This window comes from Nicrophorus vespilloides, unplaced genomic scaffold, assembly GCF_001412225.1.
Source record: "Nicrophorus vespilloides isolate i.1.1-1 unplaced genomic scaffold, Nicve_v1.0, whole genome shotgun sequence".
Lineage (NCBI taxonomy): Eukaryota > Metazoa > Arthropoda > Insecta > Coleoptera > Silphidae > Nicrophorus > Nicrophorus vespilloides.
The window spans coordinates 1-23658 of NW_017100096.1; the positions used below are offsets into that span (position 1 = coordinate 1).

The 23658-nt window shown below is 31.9% G+C and overlaps 4 protein-coding genes across 4 annotated transcripts; 3 read left to right on the top strand and 1 right to left on the bottom strand.

Moving 5' to 3' along the window:
• Positions 1–2864: 2864 nt before the first annotated feature.
• LOC108567750 (transient receptor potential-gamma protein-like) lies at positions 2865–9697 on the bottom strand. Its single transcript, XM_017928395.1, has 12 exons — positions 9571–9697; positions 9180–9498; positions 8675–8808; positions 6846–6975; positions 6494–6689; positions 5775–5969; positions 5673–5714; positions 5426–5606; positions 5115–5364; positions 4660–5056; positions 4479–4556; positions 2865–3998 (listed from the first exon to the last, which is right to left on the bottom strand). Exons 1-12 carry the CDS (start codon positions 9695–9697, stop codon positions 3636–3638), a joined length of 2412 nt encoding a protein of 803 aa, XP_017783884.1. The 3' UTR covers positions 2865–3635.
• A 931-nt stretch (positions 9698–10628) lies between these two features.
• LOC108567752 (venom carboxylesterase-6-like) lies at positions 10629–13467 on the top strand. Its single transcript, XM_017928396.1, has 10 exons — positions 10629–10845; positions 11415–11561; positions 11621–11765; positions 11815–12009; positions 12067–12263; positions 12459–12624; positions 12688–12851; positions 12915–13047; positions 13102–13225; positions 13293–13467. The coding sequence occupies exons 1-10, from the start codon at positions 10645–10647 to the stop codon at positions 13465–13467; spliced, it is 1647 nt and encodes a 548-aa protein (XP_017783885.1). The 5' UTR covers positions 10629–10644.
• A 2623-nt stretch (positions 13468–16090) lies between these two features.
• LOC108567767 (venom carboxylesterase-6-like) lies at positions 16091–18912 on the top strand. The gene is made up of 8 exons (XM_017928418.1): positions 16091–16293; positions 16841–16987; positions 17047–17386; positions 17444–17640; positions 17828–17993; positions 18057–18220; positions 18283–18569; positions 18637–18912. Exons 1-8 carry the CDS (start codon positions 16108–16110, stop codon positions 18809–18811), a joined length of 1662 nt encoding a protein of 553 aa, XP_017783907.1. The 5' UTR covers positions 16091–16107; the 3' UTR covers positions 18812–18912.
• A 756-nt stretch (positions 18913–19668) lies between these two features.
• On the top strand, positions 19669–23608 carry LOC108567766 (venom carboxylesterase-6-like). The gene is made up of 10 exons (XM_017928417.1): positions 19669–19872; positions 21360–21503; positions 21573–21711; positions 21847–22041; positions 22261–22457; positions 22518–22683; positions 22736–22899; positions 22960–23110; positions 23164–23299; positions 23358–23608. The coding sequence occupies exons 1-10, from the start codon at positions 19693–19695 to the stop codon at positions 23548–23550; spliced, it is 1665 nt and encodes a 554-aa protein (XP_017783906.1). The 5' UTR covers positions 19669–19692; the 3' UTR covers positions 23551–23608.
• The last annotated feature ends 50 nt before the right edge of the window (positions 23609–23658 follow it).

The window sequence follows — 23658 nt, forward strand, 5'->3', positions numbered from 1 at the left end:
ACGTCTTTTATTTTTGCAACAAAAATGCGTTGGTATTAACAATAAACAAAAAAAGTGACGCGAGGAAAGCGTCTTTCCGCCATTTTATATACGTCCAAATTTCTAATTAATTAACGCGAATTTCTCAATTAAGAGGTATTACAGAATACGTACATTTTAGCACAAGCTACGTAAGCGATTAGCGAACAAATTGGGAAATTTTCAAAGCAATACAAAAATAATATTTTTTTTTGTTTAGAGTCAGATTCACCACTAACCTTTAATTGCCGTTGAATCTAATGGGATTGTGATCTCCGATGATAGTTTTCTCAAAACACAACACAGTTCATCAAATTTAAACTAGTTGCACAACAATTTTGAGCTTATAAGACCGAAGGGCACGCAGACTCATTGAAGAACGAACTGTGACTGAGCATCCCCCCCGACGCAAACGCAGTAGGTGATGCCAACCGATTGTTTTAAGTCAAAATTGTTTATAATGTTTAAACTCCCTCTTGTGGATCAATTGATAAACACGATAGCGCCAATATGACAAAAATCAATAATTTATTACTAAAATTAATAATTTTTTAATTGCAATTAATTTACAATTAAATGAATGTGAATAAATTAATGGGTTAATATCAATATGTGTTTCGATTACTAATTCCAATACAAATTTAAAGAAATGTTAATCGATTGAATGAAATTTATAAAATGAAGGAAATGTTATTCGATGAATGAAATTCATTGAATAGAATTTCAATTAACCTATGAGTCAAGTAATTACTTTGTACTGGAAAAAATTCTTCATATTAATACATCCTTCGAGTTAAAATTGTGCATACATTTTATTAGGCACACACTCACAACTAATCGATTAGTAAGTTTTAGAAGATTTATATTTTCTTCGAGTCTGATTTAGCATTAATTTACATCACATATTAGCAGACATATCTAATGATATGGATAACTGTTCGAACAAATTGAGTGAAGTTACAAAGAAAAGCTGTAAAAAATATTAAGATTCGAAATCGAGGATTTTCAATTTCCACTAAAAATTATTGAGAAAACTCCGAAATTTCATTAATTATTACGTAAATCTAATTGGAATGATGTTGACTTAAGAAAGGGACGCGCACAACTATGTCGTAGGGACGCCACAATCGTACCAACCGACACCTGGCACGTCTTTTATTTTTGCAATAAATATGCGTTCGTATTAACAATAAACAAAAAAAAAGTGACGCCAGGAAAGCGTCTTTCCGCCATTTTATATACGTCCAAATTTCTAATTAATTAACGCGAATTTCTCAATTAAGAGTTATTACAGAATACACACATTTTAACACAAGTTACATAACGGATTAGCCAATAAAATGGGAAAATTTCAATGCAGAGCGATTTTTTTTGTTAACAATCAGATTCATCACTAACCTTTAATTGCTGCTAAATCTAATGGGATTGTGATCTCCGATGATGTTTTTCTCAAAACACAACACAGTTCAACAAATTTAAACTAGTTGCACAACAATTTTGAGCTTATAAGACCGAAGGGCACGCCGACTCATTGAAGAACAAACTGTGACTGAGCATCCCCCCCGACGCAAACGCAATAGCTGCCAACTGATTGTTTTAAATCAAAATTGTTCATAATTTCTAAACTCCCTCTTGTGGATCAATTTATAAACACGATAGCGCCAATATGACAAAAACCAATAATTTATTAATAAAATTAATAATTTTCTAATTGCAATTAAATTCCAATTAAATGAATGTGAATAAATGAATGGGTTAATATCAATATGTGTTTCTATTACTAATTCTAATACAAAATGAAGAAAATGTTAATCGATTGAATGAAATTTATAAAATGAAGGAAATGTCAATCGATGAATGACCTATTAATTAGTTTGTTTTGGAAAAAAACATTATATTAATAAATAATTCGATTTAAAATTGTGCATGCATTTTATTAGCAACACACTCACAATTAATCGATTAGAAAGTTTTAGAACATTGATATTTCCTTCGAGTCTGATTTAAAATTAATTTACATCACAGATACACCTAATGATGCAAATAGTTATAAAATAACTTTCCGAACAAATAATGTATAGTTTATGAAGTTACAAGTTACAAAAAAAAATATATTATTGATTTGGCTAGAAAAGAAAATTATACAATTAGAACATTAAGATAGTTTTCTATCTACTCTACCATTTTTATCTTTGATTTTTGTGAAAAAGTAAATAGATTATATAAGTATGAATACTTATTGTTTTGGTCCTATTCACATATATTAAATGTTATCAGAAGTAAAGTACCTGTCCAAATTTAACAGGTCCAATAATTTTACTAATTAACAGGAAAGTTCCTGCATTCTAGCAATAATAATTAAACATATCTAAGTTATCGTTATCGAATCTTCTAATTAACAGAAGTTTTTAGTAATTAGTACTGTTTTTCATTACATCATTGATGTAATTCAAGTAATTGATAAATAAATAAATACTTATTAGATAACATATTTCCAGGAACAAGAAGTGAAAAGTTACCCTAAATACATTTAGTAAAATGATTACAAATAAACTTTTTCTGATAAAAATTGTCAATTGAAGAGGATCGATAGTGATTAATAATAATTATTAATATATTTAAAATAAAACAACTTGATAGTTCTTTACTTTTATTAATAAATTTCTTCAATGATAAATACTTAATAATAATACAAAAATCGGTAAGCAATAGCTGCAACCCATTTAGCGTTTTCATTCATTTTCCACATAAATGATGAAATAAAACGATGTACCTCTAAAACACATTAATTTGCTAGAATAAAACAATTTATATTTCTGGAACAAAATAAAACTTTCCGCATTTTTTAATACAATTTTACATGTAGGCAGTTTGTACGGAAATAGTGTTTTATTCATTTTCTCTACCTTCATGTTTTTCTTCTTCACATTTTTTTTTAATAATTTTCCTTTATAAACAAGTGTGCTATAGTTTATACAAACAAATTTATTTCAAATTTCTAATGACTAGTGTCCGTCTGAGTGCGATAAAGCCTATATCACCAAATTCGGATATCTGCACCTAACATTCATTCTTCGTATTAAGAAGCCGCACGAAATCCCTAAATATATTTCTAAGTCTAGAACACTCTATATATCTTTCTTATTTTATATATAATTCATTTATAACAAATAATTAAGGCCTCGTATATGTATGTAACTTCATTTTCTTCTTCATTATTTACAAAAAGATTCTTCGTGTCGTAATGGAAAATGAAAGTTGAACGTTCTTCGAATGGTCCATGTGATAAATCTGTATGTATTCTTTTTTTATATATGTATTGTTTAGTTTTAGTCATAAATATGTTCTTGGTTTGTTAAGTTCATTACAATCTTAAGGCAAGAGAAATAATTTGATTTTTATTTTTCGCTTTGATCCAAGAGAATTTGTACTTGCAGTTTGTATTAAATAGAAACGGAACGCGAAATGAAACAATGTGATCATCATTTATTATATAAACATTCTATATTACTTAGTTCATATATTATTATTATTTTACGTTCATGGCCGTTTATTTTATTTCTTCAAAAAGATTCCTATTCTTATATAGAAACTAACACCGTTAATAACAAATTATTCTACAGCCACCCAGTGGGGCCGTTGTGGCCGCTCAGAGGAATCACGCCCGGAAGTTTCGGCAAGGAACTTCCGGTGTTGCCCTTATACTCATCCTCTGGTGTTTGAGATGAGCATGTCGTTGGATTGCTCGAGGAGGAATTGTAGAGTAGAGGTTCTCGGGACGAAGTTCCAGTCGCAATTAGTGTATTTTGGGTACCGTTATTTACACTTTCCTCGGTAGTCGATGGAGTTAGTGTTGTAGTGACTGGCGGTATTTCGACGGATTCTTGCTGCGACTGGGTTTGCTCGTGTTTCTGAATTATCTGAAGTACTTCAGGAACACGTGTTGGTACACTTGAAGCACGTTTTAGTACTTGAGATACCTACAACAAAAGAAGCAAAATTACATGTTTTTTTATATTATTATCCAGTTTCGATACTAGTTATTTATATACTGCAGAGGTAATTAACTGTACAGATGAATCACTCAAGCAAGTAACTCTTTAAACGGTCATCAATCCTTGAAACAATATTATTTGATTAAGCACTCATATATGTATGTAACTTAATTTTCTTCTTCATTATTGAAGTTATTTGTATAATATATACATTTATTTAAAATTAATTGTAATTTCATCTCTTTATGTTTATTGTATATATTTAAAGAAAATTTAATGATTTTTTTTGTTGACTGCAAGAATTAATACATTTACAATAATTAATATAGATTATAATAGTAAGAATTATTTGTTATATTTTATGATAAACTTAGTATTTTAAATGTTATCTTTATGTGATATTCATTAATATTTGAAACCAGAAGAAAAGTGCAATTATATTGAACGTTTGAAAATTTGACAAACCCTTTGATTCCTGACCCTTTGAAAGAATGCAATGTAATCACTTTGAATGCACCTCTTGGTGAAGTAGACTCCTTCTGTCTAGTAAGTAAATTTGATACACATTATTTGCTGAATCACGGAAACTGGGGTGAAATCGTAAACCTAGATCATGTACAGGAGGATACATTCGTAATTACCTTACCTTTTTATTACTCTTTCCAACGCAAACGGCGATGGCATGTTCGACGGAATTCTGTGGTGGTGCAATAACGGGACTCGTGTTCCTCGATGCACTGAACTTCTTGCGCTTCTTTCGAAGTAATGCCAAACCGCTGGAGATGCCGTGGAAATGATCCGTGTGCTGAGGTACATGAGCGTCTAAGCTCGGGTTCGAATCAGTTGCGCTCTCCGTGCAATTGTCTTCAGAACCTGGACTATTACTGTGCGAGTGATTGTGTGTGCCATCGCGGCAATGTGAATTACACACTGAATCCTCCGAACGTGATCTACCTATTAATCTGGATACTTTTCCGGCTTTAGCTGCTTCGATTAAAGTGCCCCAACGCCTCTTGTGCGACGACGTTCGCTTCACGTGACATCTGAATGTAATCGATGTAATTAACTTTAAAGTTTTCCATGTGACTTCGAATTATTTACCTTCCTCGATGGTGTCCTTCATTTATACTACCCTGCGAGGACGATACCGTGCTGTGCTGGTGCATCTTCCTCGGAGCTGAGTTGAAGATACCAGAGAGAGTCGAACCGAAGAGATCGTGATGATCTTGCTGTTGCAGAGAAGCGATAAATTCCGCCACTGGAGGCAAAGTTGTGCTTCCCGGTTGCGGGGCAATGTTGAAGCCCTTCATTAATCTTCTCTCTTTTTGTCTATTCTTCTTTCCCCCGGTCCCTAAAATACAATGGGAAAAGTAAATGCGTTGAAATATAGGACGGCAATTGCAAACCATTACCCATCCCGGAATGTGCAGTTGAAGTATTCATCCCGGAGTTTTTGAGAATTTCAATAAGTTCGAAGCGGAAAGCCGATATATCTTGTTTGATTTCATTTACATCGTCCTCGGTGACTCCTTGATTCTCTGCCTTCCGCTGCTCAACAGTTACATATCGACGCACTAAATTTCGCATAATGCTCTGAAAAATGAACCGTAATTATATTATAACACATTACACTACTGCTAATGGTAACAATTTATTTACCTGATACCTAAAATCCCGTTCACTAGCTTGCTTCACTTTACGCTACAAAATGAGAGAACAAATAGTTAATAAATCAAACAACATATATATGAAAGGTATTACTCTAATGGTCCTCATATGTTCCTTTTTAGCTGCTCTCGAATGTCCGCACAGTTTTCTGTGTAGCCATTGGATCACGTACCAAACGCTCTTTGGTGTCGGGATAATGTTGAATGGTGGCGGTGATGTGCCTCCTTCTTCGAAATAGCTTATCCATAATTTACTACGTGCAAATTTCCACTCGACATCTGCCCGTTCCTAGAACATAACTTCAACATTTAACGAGAGCAATACCACTTTTCAAATGGCAATATTCAATTAAGGTGTATTGACTTTTAGGATCGCGTGATTTTTCCGCCCCCGGTGTCGTCGCCCTAAGGGCGCGTTGTTGCATAACATCGTTTCTGCGTGCACGCGATCAGGCATTATTGCATAACATCGCTGTTCGAACTGCTCGATAATTATCATCGTTGGTCCTTTTTTTTTTTAGTTAGTTTGGAACGATCTTAAACCCCAGCAAACAAAACCCCTCGTTTTCGGGATAAGACATTTAATATTAAACGAACCGATCTGGGTCACAGGCATTCTGAATTGTTTGCTTGTAATCTCTTCTTATGCAGATTTCCAAAGCGCAAAGTTTTTCATTATGTAAGAACTGCATAAAGCTTTCACAGCATCATAATACCGATTCTAATATATACAGGCTCATCCGACGAATATGTTGTGTTAATTTTCAATATATGTGATACACTATATTATTAAAACATTTTAATGTTACTTACTGATATGAGTTGGTACGAGTGATTCATCATCGCTATCAGTAGATTTAAAAGAACCACAATATTGATGACAGAATAAGTTCCGAACATGAGCATTCCCCAAAATCTGGTGAATACTTTGATTCCATGCAGATCAAAACTCTCGAGATCTATGAGACCGAAAACAGCCCAGAACAGAGTTTGACTTGTTTCAAATAAGCTGTAAACAAAAAATTAATATAAATAGTATAATAGTATAATATTGAAATAATTAATAATAATTACGTTAAATAAAATTAAATTAAAATTACAATTTGCGATCTTTCCAACCATAAATAGTCTACTTATTTGAAGACATTATGAAATGCGAACTCACTTTGCAAATCTCCTCCAGATGACACAGGCATTCGAATCGGGATTTGTAGCATGCTGCGTCGCATTTGGATGCTCCGTTGGACATTGCATCTTCTCGGCATCGGCGTAATACCACAGCAGTTGATTAAGACCTTGAGAAAGGATATTAATTAGAAAAAAAAAACAATTCTCGTTTTGTTCTCCAACTCTTTTAACGTTCGAAAGAGTAGCGGAAAGATAAAACTCGTAATTCCTGCTGTGTTATCGAATGACCGAATAAAGTAATAATTTTATTTAGGAGACTTTTTCCTAGCTTAATGGCGGATGAAAGAACATCTGGTGAAGCTTAAGGGTGAGGACGAAATGTAATTAAATCAAAAGTTTCCTCGTGTCGACGCTATTCCCTGGCCGCACTAGAAATGGCAAACAAATTATGGGAAAGTAGGAGAGAAAAATCGTGTACACACTCAGGAAAACGTAAGAAAAATAAACGAGTAAACGACGCCCTCTTAATACTCTTCCGAAGGCGGAATATGTAACACCCCCGCGAACCCATCAAGTAGAGATAGCGACACGTCTAAACTCTTAGCGGCGTCGGAAGCCATTAAGGATGTAAAAGACGTCGACGGGAACGAAACGAGATATTTCGAATTATTCAGCGAGAAATAAAGTATACACTCTACCGAAAGAAATAAGCCTGAAGTAGAAAAAATGTATACATTATTGTCGTCGTAATTATTGGTAATAGTTTTAATATTAAAGTGATCCTTTTATGCATATTCACATTATTTTGATTTGTTAATCAAATATAATTATATATTAATGCAACCCGATGATACCTTTTAGAGCTTAAACGTTCTAGGTCATGGTAGTCTTGGGTGCAATGAGAGGAAGATGAGAAATGAGCATATCTATTGAGTTTGCAACCCTCATAAAAATGTATGAAAAACAAGAAGAAGGAACAAAAGTAACAGTAAAGGATGTGTGTTTCCTATTCTTTCTGTCTGAATATAGGATAATTTACACAAGTAGAAACATATAGTAAATATCTAAATCAGTGGTTTCCAAACTTGATGTTACTACGCCTCCCTCAAAAATAATGTAATCAGTTGGCGCCTCCCCAACCCCTCCATTTCACAAAAGGAACGCGTATTACAGCAATATCGATAACAGCACAGGAATGTATCTATACTTGCTGGATTCCCCAAACATTCAGCTTTCACATGCATATATTGGATTCGTTCTATCTATTATATTTCGAGTAAATGGTATTTCGAGTAAATCAATGAAATGTGAAAGCACTACTTTTTCGAACGTTTTTTAAAATTTGAACGCGAATTACAGCGATACGGATAAAACCACAGTAATATTTGAATACTTGCTACATTCCCCAAACATTCAGCTTTCATATGCATCTTTTTGATTCATTCTATCTATTATGGTTTTCGAGTAAACCAATGTAATGTGAAAGCACTACTTTTTCGAACGTTCTTATTTAAATTTTTCAACTTTGAACGTGCATTACAGCAATATGAGCACAGGAATGTATCTATACTTTAGCAGATATTTGGAAAATTGCTCATTGCTACTAATATTCGCGCCTCCCCTTAGACTAACCCACGCCTCCCCACAGTTTGGAAAACGCTGATCTAAATAGAGCCTAACATCAATTAAATAAAAGCTGATACATTGCATACTTCTCATTGAGATATTTTTTTTATGTAATTCGACAGTTTAAATAAAAGAAGTAAATAAATAATAATAAAGAAGGAAGTAAATAATAACGATAAAGAATTTGTAGACGGAATTCACAATGAAAGCGATAAATATTGGAGTTTTCAATAAACTTACCACAAGAGAATGCAAACAGGACGAGGACGTAGAGGAAAAAGAATTTCATGATATCCATCACCATCCGGGATAGGGAGACTTGAAGCGGTCCCAAATGGGGATTCACCGAGAATATGTAGACCAGTTTTAACGAGCTGGAAAACAAACGATGCCACTTTTATTTCACGTACACGTTTCCTCTTCCGGGTCGACAATCCGAACGATGCATTCATCGATTCTAGCAAACACACGAGTTCCGAACCAATTGATTACACACATTCAATACAACCATTGCATCTGCATATGTTCTCACGCACAAATTTCTAAATGAACTTGCGGAAATAACTTCCGTTTAACTTCTGACAGTTATAAACCCTCTCTATGAAGTTAAGGGCGCGTCTTAAAACTTAATTCAAACTGTAATTTAATGATTTAGCGAAACGTTTCACCCCCTTTGCCAGTATAAATTAGGTACAAGAAACGAACGTTGTTAGACTATGTGCGAATCTCGGGTCGACATAATTACCTGAATATGTTGGCTGCGGAGAAGAGACCCTCGGATATTAGCATCGGATCCCAGGCGTCCCAATCATTGCGATGTTGGCTTAGGTTACCCATATTTCCTAAATGCGCGGGTTCCGCATCCGTGCTCAGAGTGTCCAATTGCGTCAGGTTCTTCACACCTGAGTAATTGAAGTAGTTCACCTGATAGTAGGATACTATCCTTAATGCCACAGTTGCCACGTACAAAGAGTTTGTTATGAAATCTATGACGTTCCACATGTCGCGAACGTACTCCTCTAAACCGACATCCCAAAGTTGCTTGATTTCGCTCCAGATTAAACCTAAACATGAGCGAGCAAAATGCGTTCAGCTAGTCTGGAATTTTAACGTTTGTGGATGTTGAGGTAACTTACCACTAACCCACGCTAATATAATCCATTCTACTAACGACGGCTTTGATCCCCTTTTCCGAGGTACGGGATCCTCGTCCGGATCTTTTAGGAATAAAGTTTCTATCCGCTGAGATGCCAAAATTAGCATAACTGAAAGTTAAAAAAGAATGCATTATTAATATCAAAAAGCATTATTAAACAAGCAGAATGGACCGTTATTATTACATAACTATAGGTTTCATTTATTTTCTCATATTATTTATCAAATCAATGAAAAATAATTCAATTTCATTCATCTTGTATTAAATAGTGAATTTTAAACACTTAGTTGTGTTCCTAGATCAAGTAGTATCACATAATATTTGAAGAATTATTACAGATGTTTTTTTTTCAGTTTCATAACATAACGATAATGTTTATTTCAAAACGTATGGCATGTGCATTTAGTGGAATGATTGTACTATCAATATAATGTTGCAAATTTATTATCGCAAGACAAAAGTAATTAAAATAATTATTTGTTTCAATAATGAGTTTAAGAACATTGTAAATGACGTTAATTGAAGTATATTAGCGTAATATAATTATCTAATATAGTACTCATATAGTAAATTAATGTCTAATTAAAATAAACGAGTATTATAATCATTACAATAGATTATATTTTAAATAATTGTAGTAGAATTACAATGAAGCATGTAAATTAGAAATTAATTTGGTTTACAGTTAAACATCAATAATACATTTTTTAATTGGTAAATGTATAGGCAGAAAGACCTATGGTCAATAGCCCTTCGAAGTTAACTTTTTAATTCATGATATTTATATTAATGTATAGTTTTTTTTATTTTGTAATTTTACTGCTTCAATAAATATTATTATTATTTTAAATTCGTATTTTTAGGAAGTCCGTTAAGTATTGTTATCAGTTAATTTTAATTTGTTTAAGGTGAAATATAGTAAGTCATAGAGGAGATTTCACACGATTAAGCGATTTACTATAATCTTGAAAACATTTGTAAATTTATGATGGTTCACATAAATCTGAAGGAATCAAGGTCCACTCTTTAGTATATAATAAGTGAGTACATGTAAATGAAGATAGTGGTGTTCAAAATGAAACGATTGTTGGTGCTTTTTCTTTCGCTCTTTGCAACCCCCGGCGATGGCACTTTGGTTACCACCAGCAATGGACAAATCCAAGGGAGACTTATTAAAATTAATTCCGGAAGAAAAATCCGAGCGTTCTTTGGTGTGAGATACGCTCAACCTCCAATTGGAGAATTACGATTTATGGTAAAGTGAATCATCAAATTATTTAGATAACAACAATAATAATAAAATGTGCAATTTTAACTATCCGGTCTCAGCGTCTATAGAATTGACCCCAATTGAACTTTCTACATATTACATATTACTCGATCATGTTTATTTCATTGACGTCAATAAAATTGATTGTTGTTAATATTTATCAGAAAGTTAGAAAATATTGATATTGAGATTGTATTTTTAGCATTTCAATTAAGAATTTTAGAAAAGTAATTGAAAAGTTTACTACTAAAAAATAAATTATTTAAACAAATATTAAATGTATATTGCTACCAAATAAATTAGGAAAGCATATTTTCTAATTTATTTGATTAAAATGAAACTTATTGAATTTTATTTCTATTTGTTCCTTGCTATAGTTTTGTTCTATCGTATTTATTAGTAATCATAAAATATAAATTTCATTTTATTTTGTTTGCAAATTTACGTTTCTTACTGCTAAATTTATTTAATAGAGCTCATGATGCTAACAATTAGTTATTAAAAAAAAGACTATACCAACAAGTTGCAATAAAACAAAATTATTTAAATTACAGCCACCTCAACCGTTAGAAAAATGGGATGGAATACAAGAAGCAACAGAAATGAATCACGCAATTTGCGCTCAAAGGAATATCTTGATACCCAACAGCGAGATGGAAGGCGAAGAAGACTGTTTATTTCTTAATGTTTACACACCGAAGGTACGCTTGAATCAATTTATATGGTATTAGAATTAATTATTTTCTATACATAAATTTAGAATGTGAGCAAAAATAAATTGCTCCCAGTTATAATGTACGTGCATGGAGGAGCATTTCTTTTTGGAACCGGCAACTATCAAGCCTTCAGACCCGATAATTTCTTGAAACACGATGTAGTTTTTGTAGTCATAAACTATCGCCTAGGTATAATATAGTTTAGGATATTATACAGATAATAATAGTTTTAGTTTAGGTCCTATGGGTTTCTTGTCAACTGCCGACGATGTTGTTCCTGGTAACAACGGTTTGAAGGATCAGACGATGGCGCTTAAATGGATACAGGAAAACATTGAAAATTTCGGAGGAGATTCCAGTAAAGTTACTATAATTGGACAATCTGCCGGCGCTGTTTGTACTCACTTACATGTTATCTCACCACGCAGTAAAGGTATTAATAACTTTATTTATATGCTTAATCGTTTTATAAACATATTTATCAAAACAGGTCTTTTTCGAGCGTCCATTTCCGAAAGCGGAACTGCTCTGGGCAGTTGGTCTGTAGCGCCTCCAAAGTATGCTTATGATGTAGGAAGGAAATTGGCTCGGATTTTGAATTGCCCATCTGAATCCAGTTCGGAAATGATCGATTGCATGAGGAAGATTGATGCAAAGAGGTTTTACGATGTTTTACATGAATTCCAGGTATGATATGACTTAATATAAATTTAATTTTCTTTAGTATTAAATATAAGAAAATATGAATTCAAGGTTCAAATTCTACTAAGTTGATTTCTATAAAATTATAGTACATTTTTTTAAATCAATATTGTATACTGCCTGTATAATCAAATTTAAAAACAAATTTTCTAATTTCGAGTATTGATATTTTTTTTTTAGTTTTGGGACATCGATCCTCTAAGTACATTCATACCAGTAATTGAAATTGATCACGAAGGAGCTTTTATATCCGAGCACCCTGAAGAAACTATAAAATCCGGAAAAGTGAATCCAGTGACTTGGCTGACAGGCGTGAATACCGAAGATGGGTGCGTGAGATCTTCCGGTACGAAACACACTTAATACACATTAAACAAAAACGTGTTAATTGTCTCCTCATCGATTGCAGTTATTATCGAAAATGGACTTTTAGAAGAATTCAAAGAAAATTTTGATGCCATTGTACCAGTTTCCACTTACTACCACGGAAACCATACATTATCCAACGATTACACAAACGCGATTCGCGATTATTACTTTGCAAAAGGTTTCTCCACAGAACAATTAACAAACGTAATTATTAGTTTCACATATTAATCCGCTGTTATTTACGTTTTTTTTTGTTTTGCATGTCAGTTATATACGGATAATTTCTTCTTTGTTGGGGCAGAAAATTCCTTGAAACTGCATAGAGAATATAATAATATTACACTTTATTATTACCTTTTCGGTTATAGAGGATCCAAAAGTTGGTCCGAAACCTTGGCTGGTAATAAAGATGACTAAGATAAATTTAAAAAAATGAATTGTTCATATTTAACAGGTGTTTGTCACTCGGATCAATTGTTTTACTTCTTCCCTATAGAGAATGGTAGTAAACCGACGAAACAAGATATGCTAATGACCGAAAGGTTTACTAATCTTTGGATGAACTTTATATACACTAAGTAAGTGATATATTATTGTTATGTGTTCGAAAATTTCCCAGATTATATATGTTTTATACTATTGTAGACAACCGACGCCTATAAATTCTAAATGGCCGTACACGAAATGGGAACCGGTTCAAACGGACAACAATGAATTCTTTTTCATAGGAGGCCCTGACAAATTTGAAATGGGCGAAAGATTGTTCGCAGATCGTTTGGAGTTCTGGGACAGCTTGAAACCGTTATTAAGATCGAACTAATTTATAAATTGCTGTTTTTATTGTATGTATTGCGTTGGCAAGAAATTAATTCCGGTTTTGTATTATGAAATATAAACTATTGTTTTTATATAAAAAAAAAAGAATTTTAATCAAATATATATTTTTCACATTGTTGTGAGTTTATTAACTTTTATTTACCAGGAAATCTGATTTCACTCATCGATACCTGCATTGAATATTTACTAATTAGTGGAGTTTAAACACGGTAGTTTCTAGAAAATCTTGAGTAATGCAAAAATACTTAAATTAAAATTCCTGAACGTAGTAAAATTATTATAAAAATAATGTGTCTAATGTATTTTTAATTGCAGAATTCACTGGTTGTCACATCAAATCACGTTTTTAACTTATAACAATTCTTATAAGATTCGATTCAAATATCAATTTGGGTTTAGATATATTTTTAAATTGGCAAAATGTTACAAATTGGTATACTTTTGTTATAATTGTATTACTTTTGAAATATTTAATAAAATAATTCAAAATAAGACATTTATTTAGAAATGTGAAAAAAAATTACAATCCAATAATTAATTTCTAAATAGATATTGAATACTTTCTTAAATAAGAAGAGGAAGTTGGAAACGGTTGACCTAATGCAATATTTATAGAATTATTACAATTTTTACAGTTTCATAACACAAAGATAACATTTATTTCAAAACGTGTGGCATTTCGTGGAACGATTGTATTATCAATATAATAATGCATATTTATTATCACAACACAAAAGTAACTAATTTATAGGAAAGTAATTATAAATGTAAATGACGTAAATTGTAGTATATTAGCGAAATATACTGATCTAATGTAGTACTGATATAGTAAATTAATATCTAATTAAAAAAAATGAGTTAAGCATGTAAATTCGAAATTTACAATTAAAAATCAATAATAAATTTCATAGTTGGAAAATGTATGAAATCTCTAATTTGATGTTATCAGAAAATAAATTTGAATTCGTTTAAGGTGAAATAGAGCAAGTCATGGACGCGATTTCTCGCCTAAGCGATTTATTATAATCTCGCACACGTTTGGGAAATTTATGACGGTTCACATAAATCTGTAAAGAATCAATTACAGCGGTGACACATGGACGATCCATCCAGAATGTTATTGTTTACCAAATGCGACCATCCCGGTTGCCAATACACAGCATCACGTTCTTTTATTTTTTTTTAATAGTTCGCCTTTTACGGCCAACTACTAATTCGGATGCTGTTAGCGCCTCGGCTATTAATCTCCTCCGTCGAAATGCTGTGAACCATTTTTAAGTGTTTTCTTTTCAAAATCGGTCTCTAACTCTGTGTACTTAGATGTAATCTATACTTCGATAGGAAAAAAACATTGAATGTTTGAATGTTATCTAAAAATTATTATAATACTTTTATGCATTCTTAATCTTTTATATATTCATATTTTTTATTATTATTTTCATATAGGAATACAAAGGAATTTAATATGTTACATATTATTACTTTTACAAAATATTATTGATAAATAAATAAAAAACGAAGAATTCTTATGAAATAGTCAGTGATAAAATATGTGCAATTTAGAGAATTTGTACTTATTCATGGAAATGTTTTCAAAATACCAACACAAATAAAAATTAGCTTGCAAAAATAAGTGCAATAATCAATATATGAATTAAAATAATAATTATATTAACATTTTGCTAATGTTATTTGCAGAAAATTGTACAGTTTGTATCGAATTTAGTAAGAGAATATCAGAAAAAGATACATTACCGTATGCAAGCAGATTTTGCAAGTCTAGATTAAAGTCAGTCTTAAGCTAGCTTCTAGTTGCTGAAGGCATGAGTTGCTGTTCCAGAGTTTTACTAGAACTAATATAAGTCTAGCTGAGACGTGGCTAGAACTAGCACTAGGACTCTTCCTTGGACTAATTTATAATTATAAAAGCATCTTCAAAATAACAAGTAAGAACAGGCCAAAGAACAAACAATTCACGAGGCTTCTTAGTCTGGGAAACTAATCTTAAGGTCCTGATAAAAAAAGGTTCCGGATGTGTATTTATGCGAGTCTAAACTAAATAGTACATTCGGGAAAAGGTGTGAACAAATACAAGTAATAATCATAGTTATATAATCAATAGGGACTAAATAAGGCTTTCAGTTAAGTATCGCAGAATCATAGTGGTGATTCCGTTTCGGTCCAGTATCTTCAGCTTTCTGTACAACATTATATTTATATATTTTCAATTGATCCTCAATTCCACTATTAAAATACTCTAAGTGATCTGAAATATGCATATTTTTCGTCCATTTATTAATGTTAAATATTGCGGATTCGATTATTGCGGATTGAAAATTTCAAAACAAATTAACTTAAAAGAAATAGTACACAAATTTGTGTCTTTACAGTCAAGTGTATTTTTGTGTTTTTATATTAATGCAGTTATAAGGTCCTCGATTAATCCGGTTTCAAACTATGCAACGCACTATACGATGTCTTAATTAATTCGCTTGTTCTCTATTTAACACAACAAAATTGTTATTACGATAAAGACAGGAAACTTATGAGCGTTTCAATTACATAATGTGCATCAGCCCGTCAGTATATAATAAGTGAGTGCAGGTAACTGCAGGTAGTAGCAATGAAAATGCGACGACTGTTGGTTCTGTTTGTTTCGATCTTTGCAGTCCGCGATGATGGTACTTTGGTTACCACCCGCAATGGACAAATCCGAGGGAAACTTATTAAAATCAATTCTGGAAGAGAAATACGAGCGTTCTTCGGTGTGAGATACGCTCAACCTCCAATTGGAGAATTACGATTTATGGTAAATTGAATCATTTATAAAACAGAAATAACAATAAAATGATTGAATTATTTTAATTTTAAGTAGATCATAAATATGTTACTTTATATACAATTAAAAAATTGTTTCTTTGAAATAACAACTCTCGATACGCCTTTAGACTTGACCCCAATTAAATTTTCTACATGTTACTCCTTGACTCTAATAGAGCTGATTGCTATTAATACATATCACAACATTAGTATTTGTTTTCAATTAATAATTTTAGAAATTGTTTATATTGTTCTTTAGGGTTTATTAGTTGAATATATTAGAAAGTTTACAGCATAATTTGCAAGGTTACGTATCTTACTACTAAAGTTTTTTTTTTATAGTGTTCTTGATTTAAATAACTAAGCCTCTAATCCTTGAACAATTCTCAAAGTATTATCAAATAATCCGAAAACATATATTAAAACAATGCTTGTAGTACAGATTAGATTAGTTGACATAAAATAACGTAAAAATAACAAATTAAATGTAAATTCAGTTTCAGTAAAATAAACAATAATAAATATTTTAATTACAGCCACCTCAGCCGTTAGAAAAATGGGATGGAATACAAAAAGCAACAGAAATGAATCACGCAATTTGCGCTCAAAGGAATATCTTGATACCCAACAGCGAGATGGAAGGCGAAGAAGACTGTTTATTTCTTAATGTTTACACGCCGAAGGTACGCTTGAATCAATTTATATGGTATCAGAATTTATTTTTTTCTATATATAAATTTAGAATGTGAGCAGAAATAATTTGCTCCCAGTTATGATGTACGTGCATGGAGGAGCGTTTCTTTTTGGAACCGGAAACTATCGACTCTTCAGACCCGACAATTTCTTGAAACACGATGTAGTTTTGGTAGTCATAAACTATCGTTTAGGTCCTATGGGTTTCTTGTCAACTGCCGACGATGTTGTTCCCGGTAACAACGGTTTGAAGGATCAGACGATGGCGCTTAAATGGATACAGGAAAACATTGAAAATTTCGGAGGAGATTCCAGTAAAGTTACTATAATTGGACAATCTGCTGGCGCTGTTTGTACTCACTTACATGTTATCTCAGCACGTAGTAAAGGTATTAATAACTTTATTTAAATGCTTAATCGTTTTATAAACATGTTTATCAAAACAGGTCTTTTTCGCGCGTCCATTTCTCAAAGCGGAACTGCACTGGGCAGTTGGTCTGTAGCGCCTCCAAAGTATGCTTATGATGTGGGAAGGAAATTGGCTCGGCTTTTGAATTGCCCATCAGAATCGAGTTCGGAAATGATCGATTGTATGAGGAAGATTAATACAAAGAGGTTTTACGATGTTTTACATGAATTCCAGGTGCGATAAGACTTAATAATATAAATTTCATTTTCTTTAGTATTAAATATAAGAAAATATGAATTCAAGGTTCAAATTCTAAGTTGATTTCTACAAAATTATAGTATATTTTTTAGATCAAAATTTTATACAATCAAATTTAAAAACAAATTTTCAAATTTCGAGTATTAAATTATTTTTTTTTTAGTTTTGGGATATGGATCCTCTAAGTACATTCATACCAGTAATTGAAACTGATCACGAAGGAGCTTTTATATCCGAGTACCCTGAAGAAACTATAAAATCCGGAAAAGTGAATCCAGTGACTTGGCTGACAGGCGTGAATACCGAAGATGGGTGCGTGAGATCTTCCGGTACGAAACACACTTAATATACCTCAAACGAAAACGTGTTAATTGTCTCCTCATCGATTATAGGTATTATCGGAAATGGACTTTTAGACGAATTCAAAGAAAATTTCCATGCCATTGTACCAGTTTCCACTTACTACCACGGAAACCATACATTATCCAACGATTACACAAACGCGATTCGGGATTATTACTTTGCAAAAGGTTTCTCCACAGAACAATTAACAAACGTAATTATTAGTTTCACATATTAATCGTCTGTTATTTACGTTTTTTTTGTTTTGCATTTCAGTTATATACGGATAATTTCTTCTTTGTTGGCGCAGAAAATTCCTTGAAACTGCATAGAGAATATAATAAGATTACACTTTATTATTACCTTTTCGGTTATAGAGGATCGAAAAGCTCTTCCGAAGCTTTCGCTGGTAACGAAGATGACTATGGTGTTTGTCACTCGGATGAATTGTTTTACTTATTCCCTATGGATTACAAATTCAAGAATGGCAGTAAACCGACGACACAAGATTTGCAAATGACCGAAAGGTTTAGTAATCTTTGGATGAACTTTGTATACACTAAGTAAGTGATATATTATTGTTATGTGTTCAAAGATTTCCCAGATTATATATGTTTTATACTATTGTAGACAACCGACGCCTATAAATTCTAATTGGCCGTACACGAAATGGGAACCGGTTCAAACGGACAACAATGAATTCTTTTTCATAGGAGGCCCTAATAAATTTGAAATGCGTGAAAGATTATTCGCAGATCGTTTGGAGTTCTGGAATGGCTTGCAACCGTTATTAAGATCGAAATAATTTATTAATTGTTGTGTTTAAAGTGTTTTCATGTACAATGTGTTGGCAAGAATTACGGTCTTGTAGTATGAAATAAAATAATTTTATTTTTAATAAAATAATATTAATTTCTCATTTTATATAACAAAGATTTTATTGAGAAGTCAACTATACAAGTCTTCATCTCATAGATTATTAACTAACAGTTACATTCTCCTATTAAGTTAATAATTGGAAAGTAAGTGTTCTTCTCTCAACCCACCAACTAAGTCCAAATTATATAGATAAAAAAATGTATCCATTTCAAAAGAAAAAACAGCGTGCGTATATTATTTCTTGGAAAGGAAATCAGTTTTGACTATGTGGAAGATACAATTGATTCTTTATCTTAGTCATCCTACCGAAAATGTTCAGGGACAAAAGAGGATTGTTGAGTATTCATAAAATAGTTAATATGCTGGTGCTTATTAGCAAAAAGAAACTCTACAAAGTACGATTTCAAGTCATCATAATTAGTGAATCTTAAAATAAAATGTTCGTTTCATTGAATACTTAACTATTTTTAAACAATTTTATTGCAAGTACTTCAAATGTAACATCATTAAAAAAGGAGTACATTATTGATATATCAATTACGATCAATATAATCAATTATGATGGGTCGAGAAATCGATGTAGAATTTTTCTATACGTTTTTCAAGAAATAAATCTTATTTACATTAGTAATTATATTTATTCATGAATAATAATGAATAAATTTCTAAAGATTATTAATTAATGTGGAAAAAATGCGTTCAATATGATTGCGGTCGCGACAAAAAAAATGTTATCAAACACATCTTCCGTTGCAATCAAAGCTATATAAGTAGAGGCAGACGGCGTTGTGAATAGTAGTTGTAACCATGAGGAAGCTATTGGTTGTAATAACTTCACTTCTCGCAGCAATAGATGCAGATCTGTTAGTGACCACGCACAATGGGCAAATCCAAGGGAAGTCCTTGAAAATTAAATCTGGAAAGGAAATTAGAGCCTTCTTAGGCGTACGTTACGCAAAACCACCGATCGGAGAATTGCGATTTATGGTAATATATATATTTTTAAAGAAACATCATTTTGCACTTAGAAACGTAATTTGTTCGTTCATTAATTCAATCAAAACAATTTGTAAATTGTTTACTTCCAATAGTAAATATCGTATTTTCTTCTATTATCGGTATATAAACAACGAGTTTAATTAAAAATTACAGTGTAGTTGTTTTATAGAATGTTGATTATAGTATTTTTAGGCAAATCGACGTGTTTCGTTATTATGTAATTTAATGTGTTTACATATATTTAGATGCTCGTGCAAGTCATACATAATCTTGCCTATTTTGATTATCAATATCTTCCAGTGAGATTGGATAATATTTTGATAACAGCACGCATTCACAATTGATATGAACTTCACAAAATATGAAAAAAAAACATGTATAAATAATTTTTCAATTAAATTTGAGCTCAATAAATATATGTATGTAACGAACAAAATAATGCATTGTTTTGTATTTTGAAAAGATTAAACCGTTACAAACTTTGCTATACATAACATTCTTTTAAATTAAATAATCAGTATAAATAGAAGAAAATTAATCGTATTTATGATTTATGTAGCCATGATTAAAAACAAAGATGCATGTCAACATATATATTATGTTGATATATAGTTTAAAATTATTGTAGAATATACATAGAAAATTATTTATTTTTACAGTTTCACCGCATATAATTATTACTGCTTAATTGTAGCAAATTATACAACGAAAAGAATGTGAAGGAAAAATTGTATAGTTTTCGTTTTTTTTAAATCAATCAGATAATTAATAACAGAACAAAATTAAATTATAGCGTGATAGGAAAAATTGAAGATCAATGTTAAGTAAATATAATTGCACCAAGTATTACATAAGTTTATTACCTAATGGTTCTATGCTGCACGAAAATGCCGTTACAAAATATGGCACGAGATAAAAAGGATTACAAAACTATGAACAAAAAAAAAATACTATGTTTACAAAGTCAAATGTGAACGTTGTCTCTCTATAATTACAAGATATAATTGAATCGAAATAAACATGTTGATAATTGCAATAGGAAAAACGAAATATATCAAAGCTACACAGTTTTGAAATTGTTTTTATACCAATAATTAAGAAACAGTTACGGTCAGTTTGTATTTTGTTATTACTATTTGATTACGTAATATGTAAGTACTTATTTATTTTTCTTTACTATAACTATAACTGTTTTATATTAATATTTTTAGTTGAATATAATTATATCATATTTCTTCAATTGAATATTTTTATATGCAAACATTTTATTTTATCTCATAGTTTTGTTTAAAATAAATCGCAGTTATCTAAACGGTAGTTATGAGATCATTTGTTTCTGTAGATAACAATGCAGTCTAGACGCTAACAAATTACCAAGCAATGTCATGGAATTGATAGCGTGATAATACATTACTTTTGACATAACGTGAATTATTATGTGAATTAACAAATAACTTAATTATTGTTATTTACAGCCACCGCAGCAGTTAGGAAAATGGATTGGTATACAATATCCAAACGGAAATCATCCCATCTGCACACAATTAGATTTATACACGCCGGGTAGTACGATCCAAGGCGAAGAAGACTGTCTATTCCTCAACATCTACACACCAAAGGTTACAATCTGAAGCTAAAAAAAATACCTTTTGCAGAAATAATATTTAACATAATAATAAAAAAAATAGGTTTCCAGTAAATTGCTGCCGGTTATGGTGTACATTCACGGCGGAGGATTCTTATCCGGTAGCGGAAGTTCTACGTTTTACGGCCCGGATAGTTTAATGAACGAAGACGTGGTGCTGGTCGCAATAAACTATCGGTTAGGTGAGTCCGCGTCCCNNNTAAAAATGACGAGATTTAAGGCATCACCGTTAAAAGTTCACTTTATTGTTTGTCATTCGTTAGAGGAAAAATACGTTGCCTGCGTTTACAATATACCCATCGTTTATCTTTCCTCAGGAGCGCTCGGCTTTTTGTCAACCGGGGATGAGGTTGTTCCAGGAAACAATGGATTGAAAGATCAGAACGTCGCGTTACGATGGGTCCAAGAGCACATTAAATACTTCGGAGGAGATCCAACCCAGATCACAATCTTTGGTGAATCTGCCGGTGGTGCTAGTGTTCATTTCCATGTTATATCGTCTCTTAGTAAAGGTAAAAAAGCAACAAAATATACTTACAATAATCGATATTCAATGTCTTCGAATTTGATAACATTTCTTACTTACTTATTTATCTAAAAACATAATTATATCTAGTATCTGAAACTGTTATTTTTTAACTTAAAAATTATACAAATTTATCTTAAAATCGTTTTGAAATAATCCTACAATTTGAAGGCAATCAAACAAATGTAATATTTTTTTTATACAGGTTTATTCCACGCAGCGATTTCTCAAAGTGGAACATCGGTATCCCCTTGGTCCTATATGTTGCCTAAGGAAGCTTACGACTTTGGTAGGAAACTGGCTACTATTTTGGACTGCCCCACCGAATGCAGCAAGGCAATGATCAAATGTTTGCAGTCGTTCGATGCAAAGAGATTCCCGGAAGTGCAAGATCAATTTCTGGTTTGAGATTTAGTGCTGCCTTTATATGATCATATGAATATTACAATGATTCTATTTTAGTTTTGGGACATTGATCCGTTGGCATTATTCACGCCCGTCATTGAAATCAAACATGAAGGATCTTTCATATCTGAATATCCCGAAGACATTATCAGAGATGGCAAAAGCAACCAAGTACCATGGATGACAGGAGTAACTAAAGATGAAGGCGCTTTTCGAACGACTGGTTCGTAAATTACGAAAACATTGAATTCAGATAAAATGATTATAACTTTCAGGATTGTCAGCGAAACGGCTCTTCGATAAATATTATAAAGATTTTGATAGGATTGCTCCATTCTCTTTGTTTTACGGTGGAAGAGTATCGTCGGAAAAAGAATACACTAAGAAAATTCGTGAATATTATTTCGGAAAGGGATTCAGTGAAACTCAAACAAAAAATGTATTCGATTATAAATATCTATAAATTTGTTGGATAACAATTAATGTTGTTACGTTACAGTTATACACAGATCGTTTCTTTTTCGAAGGCGCAGAGAAAGCAATCAATCTGCATAGGAAATATTCCAAAGCACCACTCTACTATTACCTATTTGCTTACAGAGGTGCAAAGAGCATGAGTGCAGTATTTGGTGATAAAATAAATGACCATGGTATGAATAGCATTTGAAAGTTCAATTTGTTCATTAATTATTTTGAATATTAGGTGTATGTCACGCTGATGATTTACTTTATCTGTTTCCATTGGAGGATACCTTTTTCAATGGAGAGAAACAAACTGTGGATGATAAAGCGATGACTAAAATGTTATCGAAACTATGGACCAACTTTGCTATACATAAGTATGAATGTTTTGCAAATACATTCGCAATGTTACAAAAACATCGTTTCGTTTTGTAGACAACCAACTTTGAAAGATTCTAATTGGTCTCACACCCACTGGAAACCTGTGCAAACCGAGGAAAATGAATATTTTTACATCGGAGGCCCGAAAGAGTTTAGAATGGACAAACAATTGTATAATGACCGTTTCAAGTTCTGGAAAGATATGGAAGTTTATTTGAAAACGCACAATCAAAGGGATGAACTTTGATATCACACGAATTTTACTGTAATATGTACAATACGCATTATACAATTAAAGTTATAAAGAAAAAAATACCCGAAAAGCGAGTTGTTGTTCTTCGTCCAAAAAAAACAA

Excerpts from the sequence above, each read along its gene's own strand:
- LOC108567750 (XM_017928395.1), bottom strand. The coding sequence starts at position 9,697 with ATGCTAATTTTGGCATCTCAGCGGATAGAAACTTTATTCCTAAAAGAT. Across the intron at positions 9,499-9,570 it reads TATATTAGCGTGGGTTAGTG|GTTTAATCTGGAGCGAAATC; the intron begins GTAAGTTACCTC and ends GCTCATGTTTAG. Across the intron at positions 3,999-4,478 it reads AAAGGGTCAGGAATCAAAGG|GTATCTCAAGTACTAAAACG; the intron begins GTTTGTCAAATT and ends CTTTTGTTGTAG.
- LOC108567752 (XM_017928396.1), top strand. The coding sequence starts at position 10,645 with ATGAAGATAGTGGTGTTCAAAATGAAACGATTGTTGGTGCTTTTTCTT. Across the intron at positions 12,010-12,066 it reads TATCTCACCACGCAGTAAAG|GTCTTTTTCGAGCGTCCATT; the intron begins GTATTAATAACT and ends TTATCAAAACAG. Across the intron at positions 12,264-12,458 it reads ATGTTTTACATGAATTCCAG|TTTTGGGACATCGATCCTCT; the intron begins GTATGATATGAC and ends TTTTTTTTTTAG.
- LOC108567767 (XM_017928418.1), top strand. The coding sequence starts at position 16,108 with ATGAAAATGCGACGACTGTTGGTTCTGTTTGTTTCGATCTTTGCAGTC. Across the intron at positions 16,988-17,046 it reads TTAATGTTTACACGCCGAAG|AATGTGAGCAGAAATAATTT; the intron begins GTACGCTTGAAT and ends ATATAAATTTAG. Across the intron at positions 18,221-18,282 it reads CCACAGAACAATTAACAAAC|TTATATACGGATAATTTCTT; the intron begins GTAATTATTAGT and ends TTTGCATTTCAG.
- LOC108567766 (XM_017928417.1), top strand. The coding sequence starts at position 19,693 with ATGAGGAAGCTATTGGTTGTAATAACTTCACTTCTCGCAGCAATAGAT. Across the intron at positions 22,458-22,517 it reads AAGTGCAAGATCAATTTCTG|TTTTGGGACATTGATCCGTT; the intron begins GTTTGAGATTTA and ends ATTCTATTTTAG. Across the intron at positions 23,111-23,163 it reads TGATAAAATAAATGACCATG|GTGTATGTCACGCTGATGAT; the intron begins GTATGAATAGCA and ends TTTGAATATTAG.